The sequence below is a fragment of the Lutra lutra genome, chromosome 3, assembly GCF_902655055.1.
Source record: "Lutra lutra chromosome 3, mLutLut1.2, whole genome shotgun sequence".
NCBI lineage: Eukaryota > Metazoa > Chordata > Mammalia > Carnivora > Mustelidae > Lutra > Lutra lutra.
This window is the reverse complement of record NC_062280.1, coordinates 41,738,087-41,763,272: the sequence shown is the minus strand read 5'-3', so window position 1 is coordinate 41,763,272 and position 25,186 is coordinate 41,738,087. Positions and strand designations below refer to the sequence as shown.

The window sequence follows — 25,186 nt, the reverse complement described above, 5'->3', positions numbered from 1 at the left end:
GTTTGCACATGCTGTTCTCAATATTACAATCCCAGTCCTCACCCCACTGACTACCCAGCCTTCAGATCCCACATCATCTCCTCTAAGAATACCTTCAGAATCCATGCTACCTTTCTTTAGCATACTCATTTCAGTTTGATATTATACGATGCTATATACTGTAATCATTCAACTTAAACCTTTTTTTTTCCAATTTCTGTTTTCTCTATGAGGATAGGACTCTTCCTATCGTGTATACTGTTCTTTCTGAAATGCCTATCCCAGAACCTGGCATATGGTATATGCTCAATAAATATCAACTGAATAAATGAGTAGATGAAACAGTTTGACATAAATGAATGGTATCTAGGCTGACTGATAGGTTGGGATACTACGGAGGTTCAAGTTCTTGAGAAGGTGAGGACTAGGCACAGGTGTGAACAACTTTGGGTGAACTAGTAGAAAGAGAAAGCATAATCCCAGTGGAGAGATAAACTGGGTTCCCTGGAAAGGTCAAAAAACCTTGAGTTCAGAGTTTGGGGTTGGTTGTCCAGAAGATCAGTGAAATCACCCATAATTAGCCTTGTGGGGGTGCTCAATTAATATCTGACTGGATATATACATTCATTAATTAATAATTCTTCTCTTGAGCTTGGTCTTTTGGAAAACCTGTACCAATTGCAAACCTTCATATAAGTGCATAATTAAAGTGCCAGACTAATTTTTATTATTAATGGATGTCTTCTGACATGATTATAATTATGATGGATCATTAGTATATTAGATATGAATATGAATGAGGTATAAATCCCAGAAAGGATAAGTGAAATGCATCTGATTTTTAGACTGTTCCAGATTTCTGTAATAGTTTTCTGAATGCAGAAATCAAAATCCCTCATTAAGGGGGCCCATTAGATGGCCTCTGTTCTTTGGACATGACCTGACTCAGACTCTTCAAGCCAACTTGCATGAGTGAGAGGAAAGCCACTGGAGAGGACTCAGGGCCATCCTGGGTGGGTAAGCTAAGAGTTGTCTATTTCTTCTTCTGTGGGTCTCCTTGAACCAACCACTGAATTCCTCCCATACATCACGGGAAAGCACCTTGAGCACTGTGCTCAACACACAATGTCTCTGGGATTCTCTGCTGAAATGTGTGGAATTGACTCAGACATTAAGGTCTCCGTATGTGGAGAATCAAAACTGTATACCACTTTGGGGAGGGAGGACTCCTATTCCTTATCCACATATTTCCATACAGAGCAGCCTCCATCCGAACCAAGCCCCTGGATATCCTCCACCCTTTCACTTCCTCCTACTTGGTGGGGGAGTGACATGTCTAATAGGTAGCTTTCATTTGCCTGGCCAGCCAGCCCTTTCCTGCTTCTTCATTGGGATCTGCTCCTTGCAGAGTGTTATTGCTCTGGTCTGCTATCAGCCACATACCTAGCCTCGGGGGAGGCAGTCTCTATCCATGGCTGCCTCTGTCTGGGTGGGCTCATCTGTCTCATTCTGGGGCTCAGCACAAAGAAGCCCATTATGACTTTACCCCTAAGCCACATCTGTCAACTTTGCCTTCATCCTCAATGAAGCTGATAAAATCTGATCTTTATTTGCCTGATTCTTATGTCTTTCAACTGGACTTGGCCAAGATACAAGAAAATCCTAGAATGAACTTCCATATAAAACCCCCAGCTTTACATTTTTAGTAAAATCTGGGAAATGCAATTATTCGAGTAGGAATATCATATAAGCATTTGTGGGGTAGGCCATCATTTAGCACCAACAATGACTCTGGAAGAAGATGCATCTGAATTTTTAAATTCTAAATTCTAGGTAATAAGGCTTAATCCAGGAAGGACTTCCTTCCTGATCACTTCGACCCCACTGCACCTCACCCAGATTATCAGCTAACTGTCCATTCATCTGAAGTTAATTAAGACCAGTAGAGTCCCCACTGTGTGTTTATTTGCCAGAGAACTGAGTGGCCTAGAAGGCTGGGTTGATTTTCCTCATTATTTACAAGGCTTTGGTTCATCCAGGCTTGCCTTAAACAATGGCAGAGGCTACCACGAACAAGACTACCTTCACTATACCAGGGTTTCAGTTTGCTGCACTGGACATTTTGAGGTGCTTTCACAACTAAATACTGTTGAAGTGCCAGTCTAGTTAAAGAATATTTTTTATACTATATTCAACCTTGAACTCTCATGATGAAATGGGCTCTGTGACTTAAATAACTCTCCCATTGTCTATAGTCTGTTATTTTCTATCTCCAAAAATTCCCAAACGGCAGCACATACTCCTAAGAAATACCCAAACATCGAAGTCCATTCTAGAATGAGCTGATGGAAACACACCCACTGATATTAATGTGGGCTTTCTAATGAACTGAGCAGTGAAGGAAGTGGTAGGCAGTTCAAGTCAACAGCATTCACGAAACAGAGTAGTTAGAAGCTATGCTACCATGTCAACATAGTTCTATAGGCTTAACCATAAGAAGTGTAATAGAGATTCTGATAAGTACATGTTTCTTACATGATCTGATGAGAAAGGTGAGAGATTCTGAGTTGAATCTTGGGCCAGTGAATTTAGAAAGGCAATTATTCTGTAGTAACCACTTCTCCGATGGATGTAGACTCAGTTTAGCATCTGCAGTTGTAAAACATTGCCAAGAATCTCCTTCCTCAGCTCCACTGACACACCAACATTTAGAAGCTAAACGTTTGTTGAAGTCATGGTGTAAAAGAATTACCAGCTTTGCAAACAGGCCTGAGTTTGAAGCCTCAATGCTACCCCCCACCAAGTATGGAGACTTGGCGAGTTATTTAACTTACATAAGCTGCAATGTCCAACAAGAAACCTACTTTGGGCCAGAGTATCGCTTCAGTGTCGCTAAGAATGGACAAAAGAGCTGTAACTCTAGCACATTCAAACTCTTAACACTTCCCCCCTCCCCATGAACTTGGTTATCTTCTTCTCAGCCCCCAGAAGCCTCCTATAGCTCACCCATTTGATCCAACTCTCAGTCTCCTCCTCGGGCAGCCGGGACACCGTGCGGGGTAAGAAGCGCACCAGCTTCTCCTTGACCACGGATGATGTCAGGGCATCCTCCACCTCCACCAGGCTCGCGATCACGTCTGCAATCTGCCCTGAGCCCTCCACCACCACACAGGGGATTTTACTTTTGATGGAGGTGTTGATGGCCTGGAAGAAGGGAGACAGAGTTGGCCAGATGGAAGACACACTGATGACCAGTGGAACACACCCGGAACCAGGCTGGTCAACCAGATACCTTGACACATCTTTGCACTTTTCCTTCTGGGGTTTTATATGAATCAGAAGCAAACCAAATGTTTGCAACTATCTATAAATGAGCAACATAAGCCAGTTGTATTATAGCCTGTGCTAATACTAATTCCTATAATAAGGACACATGTGATGAGCTTAAGTTCTCAATAAAAAAGTGCTTAAAATATCGATATATACAAAATCGATCATTCCAAATACTGACATCATAGATATGCATTACAAGTCCTAAAATGGTATTCAATATTATCATTGACAGCTTATCTGACAGAGGTTATCAGTATTCATACTTTTAAAGTATGAAAATACCTTCAAAGCAGTAGCCACATATGTTGACATGTATATCCCTTATAATTCCCAAATAATTTTCCTTGCCCTTTTTATGAAAAGAGAATAAAATTAAATTTGTTTCCCAGATATATACACACCACATTTTTATTATTTCTTTTACAAAACCACAGAAGCTATTCTAAGTCTTAAGAATTTTAAATCACTTAACAGCAAGACACAGTGATCTACATGCACAGAAGAAACCAAGGAGCCTTTATCCTTAGCAGAGACTGAACACCTTCCCGGAGGACATGTCGCCCATAGAGTGTCTGGTGCCTCATCCTGGCGAGCTGAGGGGTTTTTCCAGCTTTGCACCCCACTGCCTGCCCCATGGACCGGTGTGTCCACATACTGGGGCCAGAATAGGATGATCAGACAGGAAGCTGTCCCTCCTCTCTCCCATCCCCTGTCCTGGACGTGGTTATTGGCCACACAGTCATTTGAAGGGAATGCCACAGAACTACAGTGCCTGGACATATAGTGGTTCTCTGGAAATCAGAGAATTCCAAATCAAAAATTTGAAAGAGAGCTAGGAAACATAACCATCTTTCAATTCCCTTCTCTCCATCCCTCCTCCTCTCTTCCTCTTCTGCTCTTCAAGGATTCATGTGCTGACAATTTTTTTAAAAATCTTTAATTTTTCCCTGAAAAGTCTTTCCCTGAAAACTTTCATTTAACAATGGTCTCAGCAGGATATCTCACAGCAGGTGCTCCATAAATATGTGTGAGTGAATGAATGAATGAATGAAAGGCCATTGTTATATAAAAGGATAAACAAAGTGCTAGATTAGGAGTCCAAATAACTTCACCGGGAATTACTTGTAACTCTAGAAGGAGACTCTGGGAGGGAGTGGAAAGGACCAAGAATCGTGATATACAGGATAGAGGATACAAGAGGATAGGCAAATGAACATGGAAATTAATTAAAAGGAGTTAAAAATCAATTTTTTGTGAGGGCCTATTGCTAAAACAGTGAGATCTTCAATATGGTGTGCGTGCCTTCAAATACCAACAAGTATGCAATCACACTGATACCTTCTGAAAGGTCAAGCAGAAGCCTGGCTGGTGATAAGAGGAACTCAAAAACATCTGAGTAACACAGATGGAGTGGGGAGCACAATTCTCCTCCACTGCTCAACACTGGAGGTACAGAATTGTCCAGGAAGATTTCTATGATCCCAGAGTCGCTTAGGACTCGGGGCTCCTTCTTATGGGTGGAGTCCTTGCAGGCCCAGGAAGTGCGTGGTTGGGCCTTCGGTGGTCTGGGAAACCCATCTGAGAGTAGCCTCTCTGTGTGTGATCACAGCTCATCTCCATGCAGATGGGGTGGCCATGATTTTCCAATATATATGCTGGTTATGATCTGTAGTTGTAGGAGTTAATATCAACTCTTTTCTTTGGTGGGCTGATGGCCAAAGCCAATATTAGGTATATAAGCTATTCATGTTCTTGTAAAGTCTCCTCTGGACTGCTAGGGAACATTGTGTGGTGAAAATACTACTACCTACTTGCTATAGTAAAAGAAATTAGTCAGATTAGATCAACGTGAGCTCCAAAGCAAATCTGTCGGTTTAGTTTGTTGATCGATTTTCTAGAAAACCAAACCAAGACTCACCTTCAAAGTCTCTTTGCCACCTCCTTGGGCGAAACACACAATGGGGATCTTGCCACCATAGTTGGAATCTATAAGGCATAGAACATAAAACTGACTCTGGACTCATTAGAAATATTCATCTATCTCAGGAAGAAGCATATCAGGAGCTTCTGTTCCCAGGGTGTGGGGTGATGACTGCAGATCTCAGACTTGAAATCTCCCCATTGATCTTGACAGATGTGTCTCACACCCCAAACCAGTATGACATAGGTCATATTGCGATTTGTTACTGATATTTAAAATGCTAAAGGCTGTGAATGATTTACTTTTGCTAATATTAGACCAGGTTCAAGTTTATCCTTCTAATATACTCTTGCTAATTTGCATAATCCTATGCTTTCTTGAGTGGGTGGCAAATTTGCATAACTAAGTATTCTCTCAAGAAAGAGTATTACATATATAAATGCCTTCCTTCATGTATGTCCCACTGAAAAAGGAAAAAGATGTTGAAAACTTCTCCAATATATCCCTGTTATGGAGTCTATCACTACCTTGTGAGGTACTCTTGTTCCATAATAAGACATATCTCAACACCAACATCTCAGCAGTGGTGAAACAGAGAGAATATGTCACTTCCCATACCAGATAAAGGCTTTCACTCAACTGCTACATTCTTCCCTTGAAACCAATATTTTAGGTGGTTCTACTATATAGAAATAACCAGGATTCAAACACATAACCCATCCAACTGTTGACCTAATGGGTTGGCTTTTATCATTTTTACCCTAGCTAACTACATTGCTTCATAAGCTCAGATTTGCCAGTATGGATCTTATTTGTTCTTGAATGTTGTCTAGCAGAAGAAGAGACAGTGGGTTTTCTGTACTGCAAACCAGAGTGCAACAAGGCAGCATTTATGCTCCCACACGTTGGCAGAAACGGTCCTAGGATGTCAAAGAAAGAAGAGAAATAACAGCACCTCTCTGGCAACAGGACACCTAATTGGGTTCACCATGCTTCACCTAATGAGTGGTGGCTACCATTGTTGGTGCTGCTGCTACTGCTCTTGATACTAGGTCTGTCTAAGATCCACTTTCTGAATCCTGACCTTGAATAGTGCGCTCAGAGATGTACTTCTCCAGCTGATTCCGAAGTTTTGCTTCAACTGTAGGATGTCCATGGCACCCGTTGTCCACGAGCAGCAGATGAGTGTGATTGTTGTCCAGGATATACAGAGGGTCTCTCTTGAAGTCATCCATTATGTACTGAGCTGAGAAATATCCCTGAAAAGCACAGAGAATCTTGTTTTTGAGATTTATTTGTTGGCCAACATGCATGATAACATTTTTACATGTTATTATGAAGGCTAACCACCAGGTTCAAATATATTGATGCCTCCTCCCAAAGTCCTAAGCTTTTGGAAGGGTCTTAGAGGTCTTATAGTACAGGATGTCATTTTAAGCATGAAGAATTGAAGGTTCAGAATGGTTGGGTCACCTACCCATTGTCATAAATGGCCAGTGACGGTGTAAGGATCAGATTCCCAATTCAGTTCTTATTCCATTGCCCTGTGCTCATTTGTATAAATTCATTGAAACAGATAGCATTCAAGGAAGTATGTGTGTATGTATGTTAACGTATGTATGTGTGTGTATCCAGACACACACACATGTATGTATGTACATGTAGTTTTATACACATACATACACATACATACACAGACTTATATTTGTGTGTGTGTAGATGCAGGTAGAGGAAGACATTGACATAAACACATATATATTTGCTGGACTCTATCATATGCCAAGACTTTGGCCAGGGTCTATGAATTAGAAAATGAACAAGATGGGGTCTCTGCTCTTTAGAAGTCCATAGTTATAGGACCAGAAAAAGAAACAATTAAACAGATACTTTGTCCTAACACTTAATGCCATAGAATAAACAATAGCTGGGGGGGGGCATAAACAAAGAAGCTCCTGAACCCTGTGTCCCATTCAAAGGTGTTTAGTTCTTAAAGGATTAGGGCTATATTAAAAGATGTTCAAACTGAATTCTAAGAATACAAGTGAAGTTGAAAATTCGATGAGGAGAAGAAGGTTACTGACTCTATTAATGCTATATATGTTCAATCAGAACAAAGGAAGAATGAAAAAAAATTTCAAATGTTACAGTTCTCTTCTCAAAGTGGTCCTCCCCCAGCCAGGAGCTCTACTCAGGAGAGTCCTGGAAATGACAGATAGGATAATATTGGCAAGACAGGCATCCAGGCAATTACAGAGGAGCCCTACAAACCTTCTTGAAACAAAGCATTCCTACTCCACTTACACTTTTACAGACACAAATTCTAAAACCTTAACAAGGAAAGAATCACAAAAGGGAAAGCCAAAGACCATGCTTTCTAATGAATGAGGATATAAAACTCCTAACATTGGCTATTTAAACTCAGTTTAATTAGTTTATTAAGGAATAAGTAACACTGTTTCCAGAGCTCTGTCCATTAGATTATGAATTAAAGGGGGAAAAAATAGCAACCCAACAGATGCGAAAAGATATTTGGTACTCAATGTTCATTCTCAATTTAAAAAGAAAAATTATAAACTAGAAATAAAAGGATGATGCCTTATGGTACTTTCTTAAAATAATGTTTATTGAAGCTTTCACCAAATTCTGTCTACGGTAAAAATACTAGTCTCATTCTTACCACTATGATACCAGGTATTTTGGATGCCATTGGGATACCTGTTATCATCACTGTTATTTAACATTAGTCTGAACATTCTAGCCCAGGCAAAAAATGCAAGGTATAATTAAATGGAAGAGTTATGTTTAAAAGTAACACTATTTATCAGTGATATGGTTACAAACACAGACTACCAAATGAATCTACTAAAAAACTATTAGAATAAAAAAAAGAGTTCAAAACATTTGATTCAAAACAACAAATAAATCCTTTTTTACATGAAAATCACTTCCAAAATGACATTGAATAAACACCCCATTCACAATAATAACAAAAATCCATTATCTCTAGAAACGATATTAAGAAGAAATATGTAGGTCCTAGTGAGAAAAACTGTAAAATTTTCCTCAAAGATACAGACTAGCATAAATTGAGGGATATATCCTATCACTGGAAGAAGACTTGATATTCCAATGATTTCAATTTTCCTGCATCAGTTTTGGGTTTTAATATGACCCCACTCAATGAGTGTGACAATAAAATTTCACACTCATTTTTTTGTGCTGTTTTGCCTTGTGGTTGTACTTTTTAAGATTTTATTTATTTGATAGAGAGAAAGCACAAGCAGTGGGAGCGGCAGAGGGAGAGAGAGAAGAAGACTTTCCATTGAGCACAGAGCCCAGTGCAGGGCTTGATTCCAGGACCACAAGAGTCTTCATGCACTTGATACTTGAGCTGAAGGCAGAGGCTTAATGGCTGAGCCATCCAGGCACCCATATGTGGTTGTACTTTGACAAAGGGATTTAAAGTTTAGATAACAATAGTAGAGGCATGAGCCTTTTTTTGTGTATATGTAATGCAACAATACTTCTGACAGTGTAACACAGACTCCAAATGAATAAAACTTCAGTACCTGGTATTGTTTCAGTTCAGCTAAATCTGGGTTCTGGTAGAGCCCATCTACTAGTAGTGGGGTTTGTAACGAAGCCATGAATAAAAACCACATGGGAAGATATGGCCAACAAAGTTATTGCAAACAATTACTGGGTTCAACTTGTGCAAAAGACCAAGCACTGTTTTCCAGGGAAGACAGAAAAGAAACAAAGAAGTTGACCATAAAATCATATCGGTTTGCTAGTAGACTACCCTAACTCACCAAAGTATCATGAACAGACTTGTAAAAGGAATAAAACTAGTGTTATAATTTGAATATCTAAAAATAATACATACTCATTGTAGGAAACATGGAAAATATAGAAAAGAATGAGAAAAAATAAAATCATGCTTAATTCCACAACTCAGTGATAATCATCAAGATTTTAGTGCACTTTGTCTTTCCTAGACATATAGGTTAATTTACATTGTTTTCATAATTTTCTACTTAAAATTGCAAATATTTTCTATATTATCAGAAAATCTTTGCAAATATTATTTAGCACAAATTTCTTTCTCTTTACACAGTAAGCTACCTGAAGATCCCTCTATTGATATTATTAGATATTTAGGCTTATGTTAATTCTTGATATTATTAGAAATATTTTAAACAATGTTTGTCTAAATATTAAATATTAAATTCTCTAGTGATATTTATAAGTATGGTATGAACAGTCTTCATGCACCTGATACAAATTTTGCACTTGATCTTAGCCTAAAGGCTGAGAAGTGATTGATACAAATTTTGAAATGGTTTTCCAGAAAGGGTGCAGATTTGATCTTTCTGCAGAAATTTATAAGGATCTCATGCTTCTATATGTGTTGGAGACTACAACCATATTTTAAGTTAACTTTTTTTTAAGATTTTATTTATTTATTTGGCAGACAAATAAAACGAGAGAGGGAAACATAAGCAGAAGGAGTGGGAGAGGGAGAAGCAATTTCCCCACCGAACAGGGAGCCCAATGCAGGGCTCAATTCCAGGACCCTGGGATCATGACCTGAGCCAAAGGCAGATGCTAAACAACTGAGTCACCGAGGTGCCCCTAATTTAACTCTTAACACACTTTTTTAAATTTTCTGGGTGAAATCATCTAGCCCAGAGCAATTGTAAAGATTTTTATTTCCCTAAACTTTAAGCTCATTCACTGATAATTCATTTAATCAGATTTTATAGTTCTTGTTGAATCATCTTTTGGAAATTATGGTTTTACAGAAAAGTATAAATTTCCATGAGATTTTCAAATGTATTGACATACAGTTGTATGTTGCATCTGTAAAATTTTTCTCAATATTTATTATTATATTTGATTTAGATTATTATATTTGATTTAGTCCTATTTATTCCTTATATTGTTAAAATTATTTCAGAGAATAAATAAGAGTTCTATTTTTCCTATTTTTTCTTTCTAATTAATTTATTTCTGACGGAATATTATTGTTTTCCTCCGTCTCAAGTGTTGTTAGTGGTGTTATTTTCAAACCTATTAATTTGAACACTGTGGTGGCTAAAAGACTGTGAACCATGGCTCTGGCACTTACAAGCCATGTGAATAAAGAAAACTTCTTACTTTCTCTATGACTTAGTTTTCTCATCTGTAATTAGAAGGTAATAGTAGCACTTCATTGTTGTGAAGACTAAATAATGTCAGATATTATTCAATTATTATTGAATTATTTTCTTGATTTTTGCTAATAAGTGTTATAGGACTATGCATTCCACTCTGAATGCAGCTTTGGCCATATAATGTTTTCATTTCCATTGCTTTCTAAGTGATCTGTGATTATATTTTTGAAAGTTCATTTTTTTTTTAGAGAGAGAGTTTTTTTTTTTTAAGATTTTATTTATTTATTTGTCAGAGAGAGAGAGGGAGAGAGAGCGAGCACAGGCAGACAGAGTGGCAGGCAGAGTGGCAGGCAGAGGCAGAGGGAGAAGCAGGCTCCCTGCTGAGCAAGGAGCCCGATGTGGGACTCGATCCCAGGACGCTGGGATCATGACCTGAGCCGAAGGCAGCTGCTTAACCAACTGAGCCACCCAGGTGTCCCGAAAGTTCATTTTTGAAACAATAGTTATTTAGCAAGATGTTGTTTATTTGTTTTCTTCTTAATTTCCAAGTGATTAGAACTCTCTGTTTAATCTTTACATATTCATTTCACATTTTACTTATTGATAAAGGATGCCATCAGAGAAATACTGAAGTCTTTTGTTGTTGCTGTTCCAATCCAGCAGGGGGGGAAGTACCTACCTATGGGGTTGTTCTTGTGATTCTATGAATTCATATATGGAATGTATCCACACGGCAATGGTGATTATACAACACTAAGCCAACGCCCAGTACAAACATGGCTAAGAGATAAACACTACATTCTTTCCCACCCAGCCTGCCCCTGTCCTCAGAATCCTAACCCAGGCCACTCTGACCCCTGAAGTTGACATTTGATGGGAGATGATTTTGCTACCCCTGGCTGAGCATCTATAAACAACAACAAAATCTACCATTCACTCTGCACAATTAATCCATCCCATAATAATACAAGTGTATTTTTATAAAAATTCAGACTCACTCTAGACTACATAGCTAGGAAAGTTCCTCACACCTAGTCTACTCTCTCTGCAAAGCCCTCCTCCTCCCACCCCGCCTTGCTGCCTCCTGGGAGATGCTTGGAAATGGCTCCATACTCTCCTCTGTCCCTTATATACCTCAAAAATGTTACCAGGCACAAAAGTAATATCATTTTTAAAAATTAAAAAAAAAAAAAAAAGACCCGGGAACGCCTGGGTGGCGGTCACTTAAGTATCTGACTCTTGATTTCAGCTCAGGTTATGAGATCGAGCCCTACATCTGGCTCCATGCTCCGTGTGGACTTTGCTTGAGATTCTCTCTCTGCCTCTCCCTCTGCCCCTCCCCCTGCTCATGCATGCTCACTCTCTCTAAATAAATAAATAAAATCTTCTAAAATAAAGATAGAAAGTAAAAAGAACCAGAATAATTCTAAAAATCCTGAACATTTACCATCTAAACTTCCAAAGAGTCCCAGGTGGAAGAAGGTGTAGAGTAAACTGGGATTTCTGAGCATCTGGTCCAAAGCTTCTAGGTAGACATCACCTAATGCTTAAGGAGGTTTTCAATTCACTAGAAGTGCTGTTTTCAAAATTCTCACTTGCTAAAAAACCTCATCCATCTACCTTGCATTTATACCATGAAATGTGTGTTGATTACTTTCTAAATATGCTCATAGGAAACTTTAAGGAGAAAACAATTCATAGCTCTCTTAAAGCCAAATTAACCAGCGTTCACAGCAATTCTTGTGAGTGTGGCCAAGCAATAAAGGTATGGTTCCCAAGGCTTGAGCCCTGTTGGGACAGACTCAAGTCATGGTTATAACGAATAAAGAATCTGACTTCAACACAATATTGTCAGGAAGAATTTTAATAAACAAAACACACCTTTTAGTAACTCTTTCGCAAGACTTCTTTGATCATGTCACTCTTTTTGTTGGGTTGGTTTTTGTTCTTTTGGGGAGAGTTTTTGGTTTTGGGGAGTTTTTGTTGCTTTTGTTGCTGGTATTTGGGGGGGGTTGTTATTGTTGTTTTTAGAGAGAGAGAGAAAGCATTGGCCAGGGGTGGGGGCACAGGATAGAGGGAGAGGGAGACAGACAAAGAGCCAGAGGCAGGGCTCAATCTCATGACCCTGAGATCATGACCTGAGCCAAAATCAAAAGTCAGAAGCTTAACCGACTATACCACCCAGGTACCCGTGTCAACCTTGTTTTTAATTGTCTGTCCCAAAGGTGCTCCTTGTAAGGTTAAGTTCCCTATGAGCTTGTCCCCATCTCAGAGCCACAATGTTCAGACCAGAGCCCCATGCCATGGTCTTTCTCTTCACAGACCTCCTCCTGTCCCATCCCTCTTCCTGTCACATACCTCAGCATCACAATTCCTGAGGAGGGTGTCCCTGTTCGAGACCATGCCCCAAGCTGCTATGCCAATGGCAACGATGTTCTCCTCTGAATTCCTGCTGATGGTGTTGTCTCTCACCACCTCCCCGATGTACTTCATCAGGCCATAATGGGTGCCTCCAGTGAGAATCCAGGCGCCTGTCAAAGAGGGAGGAGAGCAAATGCTCACCTGGCTCTGAGTAAGGTTCCCATCCTGTGCTCACAGACCCCTGAAGAAGCCCCTACCATGTGAGCACCAGGACAAGGCACTGCCAGCCACCCCTTGCAATGGGCTTTGTTGGGGACCCTATGAAGAGGAAGGAGAGGAGGATCTCTAGAGGCATTTCTAAGAGATGTTAGTTTTAAAAGGATCCAAATTCTGGGCCCCACTCTTGATCTAAATCATCAGATCCTCCGTGGGTGGGGCCAGGGAATCTATATCCTTAACCAGCCTTGCAGGTAAATTCTGTTATAGATAATAAAGCCAGGCTGGAGCTTGAGAGCAAGTTAAGGCAGGGCTGCTATGAAAAACCAGCACTCTGCTCCCAGACCCCTACCCTGGGGCCATGACCCTGGTGCCTACCATGTAGCTTTACTTTATAATTACACAATTTTGCACACCGGTATTTTAAGGTTTACATTTGAAGATTATCACAATGTCAAGGGTTTTGCACATTTTTTTTCAGAAATGAAGAAAAGAAAATACTTATAAAATATTATTTAGCATAATGATAGAATCTAAAGTTGGAAGCCACCCAGATCTAATGTACTACCCAGGCGGGAATCCAGCCTGAGGATGGTCACTGGCAAGCCTTGATTAGCTCTGGTGATGGAAGGCCTTAGAGTCTCTAGGCGGCCCTCTCCCCCAGTTATTAGAAAGTCCCTTTGCTCATTATTTGTCTCCATTCTGTAATTTACTACTGTCTTCAACGATAAGGAACGAGGTAAGTCACCTCACACATAAATGCCCTTCTAATATTTTGAGGTAAATGCAGCGTGGTCCTTAGGATTGTCCTCCCCGATCCCTGCAACCATTTCTAACACGACATGAATGGCAGACCCTCGGCACCCAGTCTCCGTCCTCTAGACAATTTTAGCTCTCAATGTTCCCCTTTCATACCAGGCAAGGGGAAGTGAAGCCAACAGAGAGGACATGAGACTGTTGAAATCCAGCACCAGCCCTTCCCTTCACCTGACTGGAAGTACCCAGGCCAAGGATTTTTGTCTGTTTTTGGTTTGTTTGTTTTTTTCTGTTATATTCCCAGCACTTAAAACAATTCCTGACACATAGTAAGCATTTAAGAAGTATTCTGAATGAACGATGTGTGTTCAGGATTTAGTAGTAAGGAAGCCGAGCTGGTCAGTTTCAAAACAAAGTAACCTCCTACTGCAGCTCCCTCTGGTGGGTCAGGAAAGGGAGAACTAATGGGAACAACATTCTTCTTGATGTTTAAAGAAAACAGGGAATCATGGAACACTACATCAAAAAAAAGTACTAATGATGTACTGTATGGTGACTAACATAACACAATAAAAAAAGTTTTTAATGAAAGGTACCTTTATAATAGTGATGTCAACAACAAAGTAATATACACAGGAATAAATCTAACAAAAGAGGGCAAGAAAAAAAAAGAAAAAGAAAAGAAGACATGTGTCCTATGTTCTGCTAGTTAACTAGTATTCTTAATAAGACATTTTTAAAATAGTAGACCTTGATAAACTGAACCTAATCGTGAGAAAACATCAAATCCAATGAAGGAACCATCTGCAAAAACGATTTGCCTATATTCTTCAAAATGGCCTAAAAGACCAAGAAACTCTTCAGAGCAATCCAAGATGAAAAAAAGCTCTTTGGTTTGCTATGGAATGAAAAGCTAAGTTCAATGGAGTCCACTGAGGAGGGGAAAAAGGAGGGGGTTTGTTTGTTTGCTTTTCAGTTTGGGGGGTTTGTGGGTGGTTTTGGTTTGGGGGTGTTTTTTGTTATGGAGTTTCTGTTTTGTTCTTTATTGTTTGCTTAAAAGGACAATATTGAAATAATCCACAAAAATAAAATATGGACTGTTTTTTTTAGATAATAGCATTGGTTAGCTAACTTTCTCCGGTTTGAAAATTGTACTGGGTTATGTGAGAGAACATCCCTGTTCTTGAGAGGTTCATGCCGACATACTTAGAGCCAAGGGTCATGATGCCGGCAGTTTACTCTCAAATGAGTCTTTAAAAAATCCTAACATGCGGGGGTGCCTAGGTGGCTCAGCTGTTAAGCATCTGCCTATGGATCAGGTCATGATTCTAGGGTCCTGGTAGGCTCTCTGCTCGGCGGGGAGCCTGTTTCTCCCTCTCCCACTCCCTCTGCTTGTGTTCCCTCTCTCACTGTGTCTCCCTCTGTCAAATAAATAATTAAAATAAAATCTTAAAAAAAAATAAAAAATCTAAAATCCTAACATGTGACTCTTTTTGGAAAGTAATAAGACAATTATGGGAAGATGTTAATAATTTGTGATTCTAAGTGAAGGGTATAAGGATGTGCCTTATATGATTCTTTCTTTGTAGGTTTGAAGTTTTTCATAATAAAAAAATTAAGAAAGGCAACACTATGGTGAATATTTCAGGTAACAAAGCTACAGTTACTCATCTTGATCTCAATGAAACTCTTACCTAGTGCTTACAACCTGTCAAGCACCATCGCTATTTCCAAAGGCGCATCAGTGATCTCAAAATTAAAGAGCAAAGAAATGAAACTTGCCTTTTTGATTTGCCAGAGTATATTTTCTGGGTAAAATTTTATATGTAGAAGCCACACAATGAAAACTTTAGATGATTCAAGGAGACAAAAGAACCCACAAGGAAGCACCTTGACCTTGATTTAACCTGTGACCCCCCCCCCACCATCACCTCCCACCCCAAACCCCTCACCACCACCTGCCAGATCTCCCTGTCTGTCCATTCGAGGATCTTGCTTTCAATAGATCATGATTAATCATGTACTTCTAGAGAGTCTATATTCTGCGCATGAACTGCATTTGGGGACTCAGTTCCGTCTCCCGAAGACAACCGGGCCCAGCCTTGACAGAGGCGGTGCAGTGTCCCCGCCCCTCAGGGACCGCCCGCACCTTTGGACTGCGCGATGTAGATGAGGCGGCTGAAGATCTTGCGCATGCGCGGCTTCAGGGCGAAGTTCTTGGCACCACCAGTCACAGAAATGACAAGGTTGGGCGTTCTCAGGTGCCAGTGCTGGGTCAGCAGCTCATAGAGGGTCTCCGCGTCCGTGTCACAGGACAAGCGGATATACTGCGGGGAAGAGGAAAGTGTCAGGGTGGGCACCTGTCCTCCCAACCACCTGCTCCTGTGGGAAGAGCGAGGTGTACGAGCCAGCAGCTACCGCGGGTCCCCACGAGAACGTGGAAGGAAATCAGTAGGCTGGGGAGGGGTGGTGCCACCGACAGGCCATCCAGGCCAGCTGGAGGACTCGGGAATTTACCCTAAAGGTCATGGGGAACCTGTGAGGTGTTTGAAGCAGAGTAGAAACAGGATGGGATGGGGAACCCTCCAGCGCCAGTGTTGACTGTACACCGAGGGACAAGACTGAGGGAGGGGAGTTATGGGCAGGCAAGAGGTAACAGTGGCCCATCCTGGGGTATGGGGCCCTGGGAAGAGACACAGCAGTGTGCCACCTTCCAGGGCTGCAAACACAGGGCTTGGAGATGCGAGGAGTCCCAGGTTTCCAGCTGCCTAGGGCTGGTGATGCCATGGAGACGAGAGACTCCTGGGCATTTGAGGATACCACCATGCCTGCCATGTCCTCAGGGAAAGCCTCTGGGCGGCAGCCAGTCATGAGCTGAGTTTTCCAGCTGTACATATTCTTTTTTTTTTTTAATTTTTTAATTTTTTCAGCATAACAGTATTCATTATTTTTGCACCACACCCAGTGCTCCATGCAATCCGTGCCCTCTACAATACCAACCACCTGGTGCCCCCAACCTCCCACCCCCCACCCCTTCAAAATTCTCAGATCGTTTTTCAGAGTCCATAGTCTCTCATGGTTCACCTCCCCTTCCAATTTCCCTCAACTCCCTTCTCCTCTCCATCTCCCCTTGTCCTCCATGCTATTTGTTATGCTCCACAAATAAGTGAAACCATATGATAATTGACTCTCTCTGCTTGACTTATTTCACTCAGCATAATCTCTTCCAGTCCCGTCCATGTTGCTACAAAACTTGGGTATTCATCCTTTCTTTTTTCTTTTTTTTTTTTTTTACAGCTTTATAAACATATATTTTTATCCCCAGGGGTACAGGTCTGTGAATCGCCAGGTTTACACACTTCACAGCACTCACCATAGCACATACCCTCCCCAATATCCATAACCCCACCCCCCTCTCCCAACCCCCTCCCCCCATCAACCCTCAGTTTGTTTTGTGAGATTAAGAGTCACTTATGGTTTGTCTCCCTCCCAATCCCATCTTGTTACATTTATTCTTCTCCTACCCCCTTAACCTCCCATGTTGCATCTCCTCTCCCTCATATCAGGGAGATCATATGATAGTTGTCTTTCTCCGATTGACTTATTTCGCTAAGCATGATACCCTCTAGTTCCATCCACGTCGTCGCAAATGGCAAGATTTCATTTCTTTTGATGGCTGCATAGTATTCCATTGTGTATATATACCACATCTCCAGCTGTACATATTCTAATCACTGCTTTTTGACTTGTGGTTTTTGCATTGACTACCCATATCTCCTGCCTCCATCCTGTGAATCCATTCAAGGTAACTCAAGGGAGTTCAGGTTGTGTGAATCAGCTAAAATAGATAACCTTTGCTTACCTTCCCTTTCTTCCCCAGAGTCTCAAACTGAATATCCCCAAAGGCATCCGTCGGAAATTCCTTGGTGTGTTTCTTATAACTCCATTTCTCATTTGGGTTGATCTGGGTGCCTTCTATGTGCTGGCTCTGGGTGTAGCCACACTTGCACACATTGTCCCTGAGCAGGATGATATTGACAAGAAGGAACTGGTTTCATTAAGCCTACTTGAGTCATTCATCACATTTTTAGAATAAACTACACGTTATTAGCTTAAATAAACACAGAGATCTGGCCATCAAGTCCTATTTTCAGACTATAGTCATCATCTCAGTGGATTGTTTAAAAGCTATCTTGCTGTTTTATCCCTGTTATCTATTGTGCAAGCACCAAAATGCTGGCTCTGTATTGAGAGTTGAGATGCAGAAGTGCTTCATGGAGTCTCTGCATACATAGCCTTGAGGTTATTATGGGATTAAGCCTTTGAAATCTGGAGACCCTTTATGTAGCTACCCGTGTGGTTTATAACATGCAGGAGCCCTGAGTGCCAGCCCTGCCAGGGTGCGTCTGGCCAGTAACACTCGCCTGAGGTGAGGTGAGCCCTCCTTCTCAGGGATGGTACTCACTAGAGACAGTGGGCCCCCTGGCAGGGACCCAAAGCAATCCAGAAATTAGAAAGACCATCCTGTCTGTACTAGATGTCAGCTGCTTAGGAGACTTTCCATCATTGGGCTAGACAAGAGCAAACTGCAATAAATAAACACTATTTCTCCCCATGTAGAGTGCCACAGAACTAAAATATATGTGTTTGTTAAGGGACACGTTTGCATTTACAAAATCGGAGGAGAATGAAAAGATAGGCAGTTAAGAGGTAAAGGATTGAAAATCTGCTCTGAGGCAGGCCTGGGCTGAACCCACCACACCCAGGGATTAACTGGATGGGACACCTGCTCTCCAGTTTGGGGGACCTCTCGGGAACAGTTGGTGTAACACCTGGCAGCCCAGTTTAGTACAGAACAAGCCAACCCCTCCTTTTCTCCAGCACAGCCCCTCTCCTCTCAGGGTTACTGAGAGGGTTGGAAACAATGGCACAGCCTCCAGCAAGTGACTTTTGGGTTGTACTGGTGCCATACATGCAGATCAGGGAATAGCAGAGGCAGTGGCAACAGAAAAGAAAAATTCAGTTTAAAAAAAAATCTAAAAATCCATGCCATGGCTACTTGGCTCCTCTAACCAGAGCTGTGTTGCATCCTGACCACCACGTCTCCAAAGAGAGGAAGAGGAACTACAACAAAAATGTCAGTGTGGCCAGGATGGCTGGGTGGCTCAGTGGGTTAAGCCATTGCCTTTGGCTCAGGTCATGATCTCAGGGTCCTGGGATTGAGCCCTGCATTGGGGGGGGGGAGTCTCTGCTCAGCAGGGAGCCTGCTTCTCCCCCTCTCTTTGCCTGCCTCTTTACCTACTTGTGATCTCTCTCTCTGTCAAATAAATAAATAAAATCTTTAATTAAAAAAAAAAGGTCAGTGTGGCCAAAGCAGTTCTCTCTTTTCCCAGTTTCTTTATGCCTGCCCCACCCACTTGGATCCCCCTATTTTCTCTCCCATTAGTCCTTGGACAAGAGTCAGAAGGTGCTAAGAATTCAAGGGAGCCATGGCCTGTGGAGAAGCAGAACAGTATGCATGACCAAAGGTCCTGAACTGCCCAGAACAATCCCAGTTTATATCTGCTGCCCAAGGCTTAGTAGGATCAGAGCCTCATCATGCTTTTCAGTGTTCCAAGTCTCAAAATAAAGTATGTAGTCACCCTAACCACCAACATGCTAGAAAAGATGCTCCCTCTGGCAGACATAGGCCTGTGACCCTAACACACTTGTGCAGTGCACAGCCTGGGCAACTATATGTGGTGACTCTGAAGCAAGGATTCCCTGTGCAGGCTAGGTCAAATAAAAGTAAACAAGCTGAGAAACTCTGTTAGGGTTTGCTTCTAACTAGACTCTGTTTATCTTCTATTCTCTGTTCTTAGCATAAGGGCATTTGGCTAATATCTTCCAAATGATGAAGGCATAAATGAGTGAATGAATACATTGATTAGTCATCATGTAAATAGTTAGAATACTCATCATTCCTCAGTGATTTTTGTAAAGTTTTTTTTTTGTTTGTTTGTTTGTTTGTTTGTTTGTTGTGCCTTCTGGAAGTGGACTTAAGCATATATAGCTGTCATGGGAAGGGCTATATTCTCAAGATCTTCTTCACTGATGAGCTTGACAGATGGCAAAATAGAGAATTAATTCTATAAGCACTCTATGGCAGTAGATCACATTTTCATTTTACTAAATGATAATAGTGGTATGCTTTTCTGTGACAGCTTCTAAAAATACAATGGAGAAAAAACTAGTTTGAGGAGGAGGTTTTATGATTGCTCCAGAAGGAGACAGATTCTATTGGTGACCAAGATTCTACTACCTGGAAGCAATTGGCCTCAACTGTGTTACCTGAAATGAGTTACTCTGCTAACGGAGATCTTTTTGAAGTGCTGGAAGCCCAGGGTAACTATCAAAGCCACACAGCGAAGACCTTATATGGTGAGGAACAAGTACACCATGGCAGGAATCCTTGCAATCAGGTCACCCTCCTAAGGGTGAGGTTGTGAATGATACATCAGTGTGGGTTCCTGCCAGAGAGTACATGTGTAACATGGACTACAGTGAGCCTGTTGTGGCTCTACAATCCCATATAGGGGATTCCAATCTCTACAAACCCACCTGGGTTCTGTGTGGCATTACTATTGCCTATAGTAAATCAGCCCTTTCAGGTTAAGCTAGATTGAGTTCCTTGTAATTCAAAGTCTTAATTACTATAGAGTATGGAAAGTGTCAGTGTTCAAAATATATGTCAGACTTCTAGTATTTTCCAGGGTTGTAAAAACGGAGGTAAAGCCTGGATCCAAAATCCCGCCTTCAGCAGTGATCTCGCCCCCTTTCTGGAACAGGTTTGGGGGCATCATGCAGTTTGGCCAAGAAAAGAAAGACAACCAGAATTGATTTCAACTTCCTCAGTCCTTTCTTTTACTCAGTCCCTTACTTGGGGTACTTACTCAGCTCTATTACAGAGCCAAGGTTGCTCCCCAGTGGTCTCAGAGTCCTCCCCACCAGGGTCCAAGTTGGCTTCCTCTTGTCTCTCTTTAGCTTTTACCATCTTGCTACCCACTGGGGTCTGTCCACACCCAAAAGTTCATTGCAGGATGGGGAAGAGAAGTCTCTGCCTCACCTGTTCTCACTATAGTTGAAGACAGACTCTTAAGGCAGCCTTTAGCCACATGTGGCAATGTAATTTTATGTTTTAAGTAGTTAAAATTAAAATTACATAAATTCAAGTCCTTGATTGTACTAGCCACATTTCACATGCTCAAGAGCCACCTATGGCTAGTGATTATCATATTGGACAGTGCAGATATAGGATATTTCCATCATGGCTGAAAGTTCCATTGCATAGAGCAGCTATAAAGAAAGTAGAGTCCTCCCTATTTCTATCTAGAGTGCAGTATGGCCAAGACAGAGAGAAGAGAAGAGAGCAAACCCAGACCAGGGGCTTACAGCCTCAGAAGTGCCAGGACGTAGCCCCTGAGCCGGACAGCAATGTTTCAGAAGCCTTCACCAGATGGGGCAAGGGTTGGGCATCACCCTCCAGTGACTACTCAAGAAATAGACATCCACAAGGGGTAGAGCAGAGAAACTTGAGCAGTCTGCGCATAGCACATATGAGCAACCACAGGGATTCTCTGGGGAGACTCGGACAACCTATGTCAGCTTGTGGGGCAAGCAAGCAAATTGGGGGTATCAATATTAATAGTCACTTCATTTGATGTCCTTGTCCAATAGGAAATTTGGATGACACAGAGTATTCCTATCACCTATGGAGAGATAATAACAATAAATACAGGGAAATTCAAAGAGTATAGAGTTTTGACCCTGGTCTACAACCTTGTGCCCTTCTAGAAGGGAACCAGAAGACCCTGAGGCATTCCTGTCTTCTGCTTGTGTTGTTGAAGATGGGAGTTGCTCACCACATCTCCCTTTGTTTTGGGCCAGACTCAAACTGTAATCAAGCCCTTTAAGGTGGACAGCTATAGGTTTCCCTACCTTGCATCCATTTCCTGTTTGGCTAGCAGGAACACCCTGATTTTCCTTTGAGGCATCCTTCCTTTCCACATGGGTTCCATGTGGACATAATACCCATGTCTGGCCAATCAGCATATCCTATTCCCTAGCCCAGGGACAAGTTTCAATGTAGGCACATGGCCCAACTAAAGCCAAGGAGAACCATGAACATCCGTCCAGAATTTTTGGAGGATTTGCTAAGAATGAGGCCCTCTTCCCCCGCACTGGTAACATGTCAAATATAGTAGCCACTTTGCCACCAATTATGAAGAGCCTGCCCACCCAGAGGACAGCAGAAACAACAAGTGGGAAGAGACAGAGTCTCTATGCCACTGAGCCCTGGCTCTGGGTATGCTTTTCAGCCAAAAGTTCCCATTACTAACCCTTTCACTTAAACCAATTAGACTGGATTTCTTCACCTAAGAAATTGCTGATGAATACAATATGCCTGAGGCAGTGCCGTTCTTAGAAAGTGTGGGTTCAGGAGATGAAAAGAACACACAAGCTGGGAATCCGAAAACCTGAGTCCAGTCCCTCATCCATCTCCCACTGGCAGTGTGACCAGTAAAATACTGAACTGTTGGGGCTCACATGCCTTGACTGTCAATGATAAGAACAGCTACCTTGGGGTACCTGGGTGGCTCAATTGGTTAAGTGTCTGCCTTTGACCCAGATCGTGATCTCAGGGTCCTGGGATCAAGCCCCACATTAGGCTCCCTCTTCAGTAGGGAGTCTGCTTCTCCCTCTCCTTCGGCCCCTCCCCCAACTAATGCGCTCACTCTCTCTCTCTCTCTCACTTTCTCTCTCTCAAATAAATAAATAAAATATTTTTTTTAAAAAAGAGCAGCTACCTTCAAAGGGGACTGGTTGTAGAATTAGCAATTAAGTATATAAGTCCCCATGACATAGTAGATGTTCAGTAAATATTTCTTGAGTGAATGAATGAAAAAACTGTATTTTCTACCAGTCAACCAATAGATAAACAGCAAAATCTTTCATTGAAACCATTCAGGGAATAAATAGTTAACTCATGAAGTTTATACTCTATCAAAACCAGTCATGATGAGTAAGTTTACACCAGTGACAAAATAGAGATTCTTAGCTTTTCTGATGTTCATGTTCTAATTCACACAAAGCAAGAAAACACATTTATTAAGACCTTTTTGTGCTCTGAGTCACTATGGTAGGTGTTTTAGGTGCTACTTCATTGAATCCTTACCACAACCCATGAGGTATACTTTGCTAGCATTTTAGCATCAGAGAATTCTGTTCAGAAAAAAAGCATAACTGGTTCAAGATCATGCAGGGAGCTGGCAGCCAAGCCCAGGTGGGACCCAGGGCTGGTTCTAACACACCTCCTCTTGCTTGTTCTTACATCCTTCCTCTGTTGGCTGCCTCCACTCAGCAGAAGGTCGGTGCTTTAATTATAAACTACAGCAGCAACTATCTAACCAATGAATAGCTAGATTCTTTCTTCTCTCATCCCCAGGCAACAGAGGAAAGGCAGAGGGACAGGATGAGAGGGAGGTAACACCAAAATTATCTCTTTGGGTCCAGGTGCATCTTCTATGGGAAAGATCAGCAGTCGGGCCAATAACTCACTCACTCGTTAGCTAACATTCATCGAGCACTGCCTACATTTACAGCTGCAGGGGGATGCTCTCCGTGGCTTTTGAAACCCCGTATTGATGCTCCAAAACACTTGAGACTCAGAGTGGATGAACACCCGATTGGATGGGAAGGCCAAAGGTCAACAGCCTAAAGAGGATCCAGATTGCCACGCATGCTCCTGCTTGGGGCCATCTGCCAACCACTAGAGCACAACAACCTTCATGGCTGTGGCCACTCAGGTGGGCTCCCAGGCTCATGGAAACACCAAAGGGGGCGACAGCCTCTCTTGGGGCCTCCACCAATTATTGCCAAAGTTAAAAATACAAAACGAAATGATATTGCTCTAGGGACTCGCTCTAGGGACCAAGTCCAAGCTACTTGCCAAATTCTTCCTGCTCACAAACCATTTCTGGGAATTGCAAGATGAAAACAACTTTAATAATGAACTAGTGAACATTCGTTCGTTTGTTGAAATGGTTATTAATAATTTATTTTCCAACATGGAAGCAAAAACGGAGAGAAAATAGTTGCTTACGTGGCCTTGGAATCTTTGGTAAAGAAGACACATTCCCGTTTCTTAAAATTTGCTTGAATAAAATTCACCAAGTCCTTTGGAGAAAGAACATTGGACAGCATATCACTAATTTATTCTCACACACTGCTGTCATTAATGAATACTAAATATGATCTACACCTACTTCAAAGGTTTCAAGAATTTACCACATACTCATAGCACCCAGCATCCGTTCATGCTTTTAGAGTACCACACAGTTTTTTAAAAGAGGCATACATTTAAATTTTTATAACTAAATGCAAATTTTTATACAAGTTATCTTGGCGTTATCTTGTAATAAATGTCATGATACACATACAAATCATGTTTTTCCGTCCCTAGGATTACCAAGGGAATGTAAGCATTTGTTGAGAGTTTAGCATAAATAATGCATCAAAGCAGATTCTCTTTCCTCTTACACTTGCTTTTCAAAAGAAGACATATTCCAAAGACTCCTTCAAGGGTTGTGTTTGCTCCCCCATAGACAAGGTCGTAAGGCATATCTGAGACCTCATTCTGATAAACAACCACAAGTTTCTATACATCAAAGTCTTCCCTTCAGATGCAAAAGTAAACTATTTGGAAAGAGATGAAGAATACGTTGAAAAAAAATATAGTCCTCAAGTGGGACACTATAATTGCAAATGCATTGAAAAAACTACACTCCTCAAGTGTAGTTTTACACTCCTCAAGATTAATACACATTAATCATCACAGGATTGATAGACTATCCAAACCACTTGAAATCACTAACAATAAGACAGACAACTGAAGGGGAAAATGACAAAAGGCATGAGCATGCATCGAATAAAAGAGGACACAAAATTAACCCATAAATATGTGAAGAGAGGCTCAGCCTCTCCATTAATGAAGCAAGTGTGAAGGAAAACCACAGCGACTTCCCATGGCACACCCACCAGGTGGGAAAAATCAAAAAGGCAGCTGACGCCCGATGTGAGACCATGGGGCCTCATGCTCCCTAGGGGTGGGTGAGTAAACTGGTACAAATACTCCGGAAAATTATTTACCATGGCCAGCAAAGTTATCGCCCTAGAAATCATGCCCTGGGGAGAGAGAGGTAGGTTTGTCCTGTGAACAGCCAACAAGCCCAGAATGCCTGGCCATGGGTTGTCAGCCCTACAGGGATTCTTGCCCTGGGGAAGTAGGGCTGGCTGTCCAAACCCCCTTCCCTCAGGGCGCTGACTTCTCCAACAACTTCATAGAGGTTTAGCCCCCTAAGTCAGGCGGCTGGCACCAAAGCCAGCCTTGACCCCCCCTATCCCTGGCAGCAAGGCTGCCACCGGC

At 41.7% G+C, this 25,186-nt stretch overlaps 1 protein-coding gene across 3 annotated transcripts in view; it reads right to left on the bottom strand.

Annotated features, from left to right (window-relative positions):
* Positions 1–25,186, bottom strand: part of TRPM8 (transient receptor potential cation channel subfamily M member 8) — a 97,643-nt gene that overhangs the window by 50,616 nt on the left and 21,841 nt on the right. For all 3 annotated transcript variants that reach the window (XR_007126097.1, XM_047722946.1, XM_047722947.1), the window contains exons 3-9: positions 23,864–23,937; positions 17,585–17,741; positions 15,872–16,049; positions 12,748–12,920; positions 6,318–6,492; positions 5,231–5,298; positions 2,986–3,183 (exon numbers count right to left, since the gene is read on the bottom strand). Coding sequence is in view for 2 of the 3 variants with exons in the window: in XM_047722946.1 (XP_047578902.1) it covers positions 2,986–3,183; positions 5,231–5,298; positions 6,318–6,492; positions 12,748–12,920; positions 15,872–16,049; positions 17,585–17,741; positions 23,864–23,937 (1,023 nt within the window). In the remaining variant the exon portion in view is untranslated. The remainder of the gene's footprint in view (positions 1–2,985; positions 3,184–5,230; positions 5,299–6,317; positions 6,493–12,747; positions 12,921–15,871; positions 16,050–17,584; positions 17,742–23,863; positions 23,938–25,186) is intronic.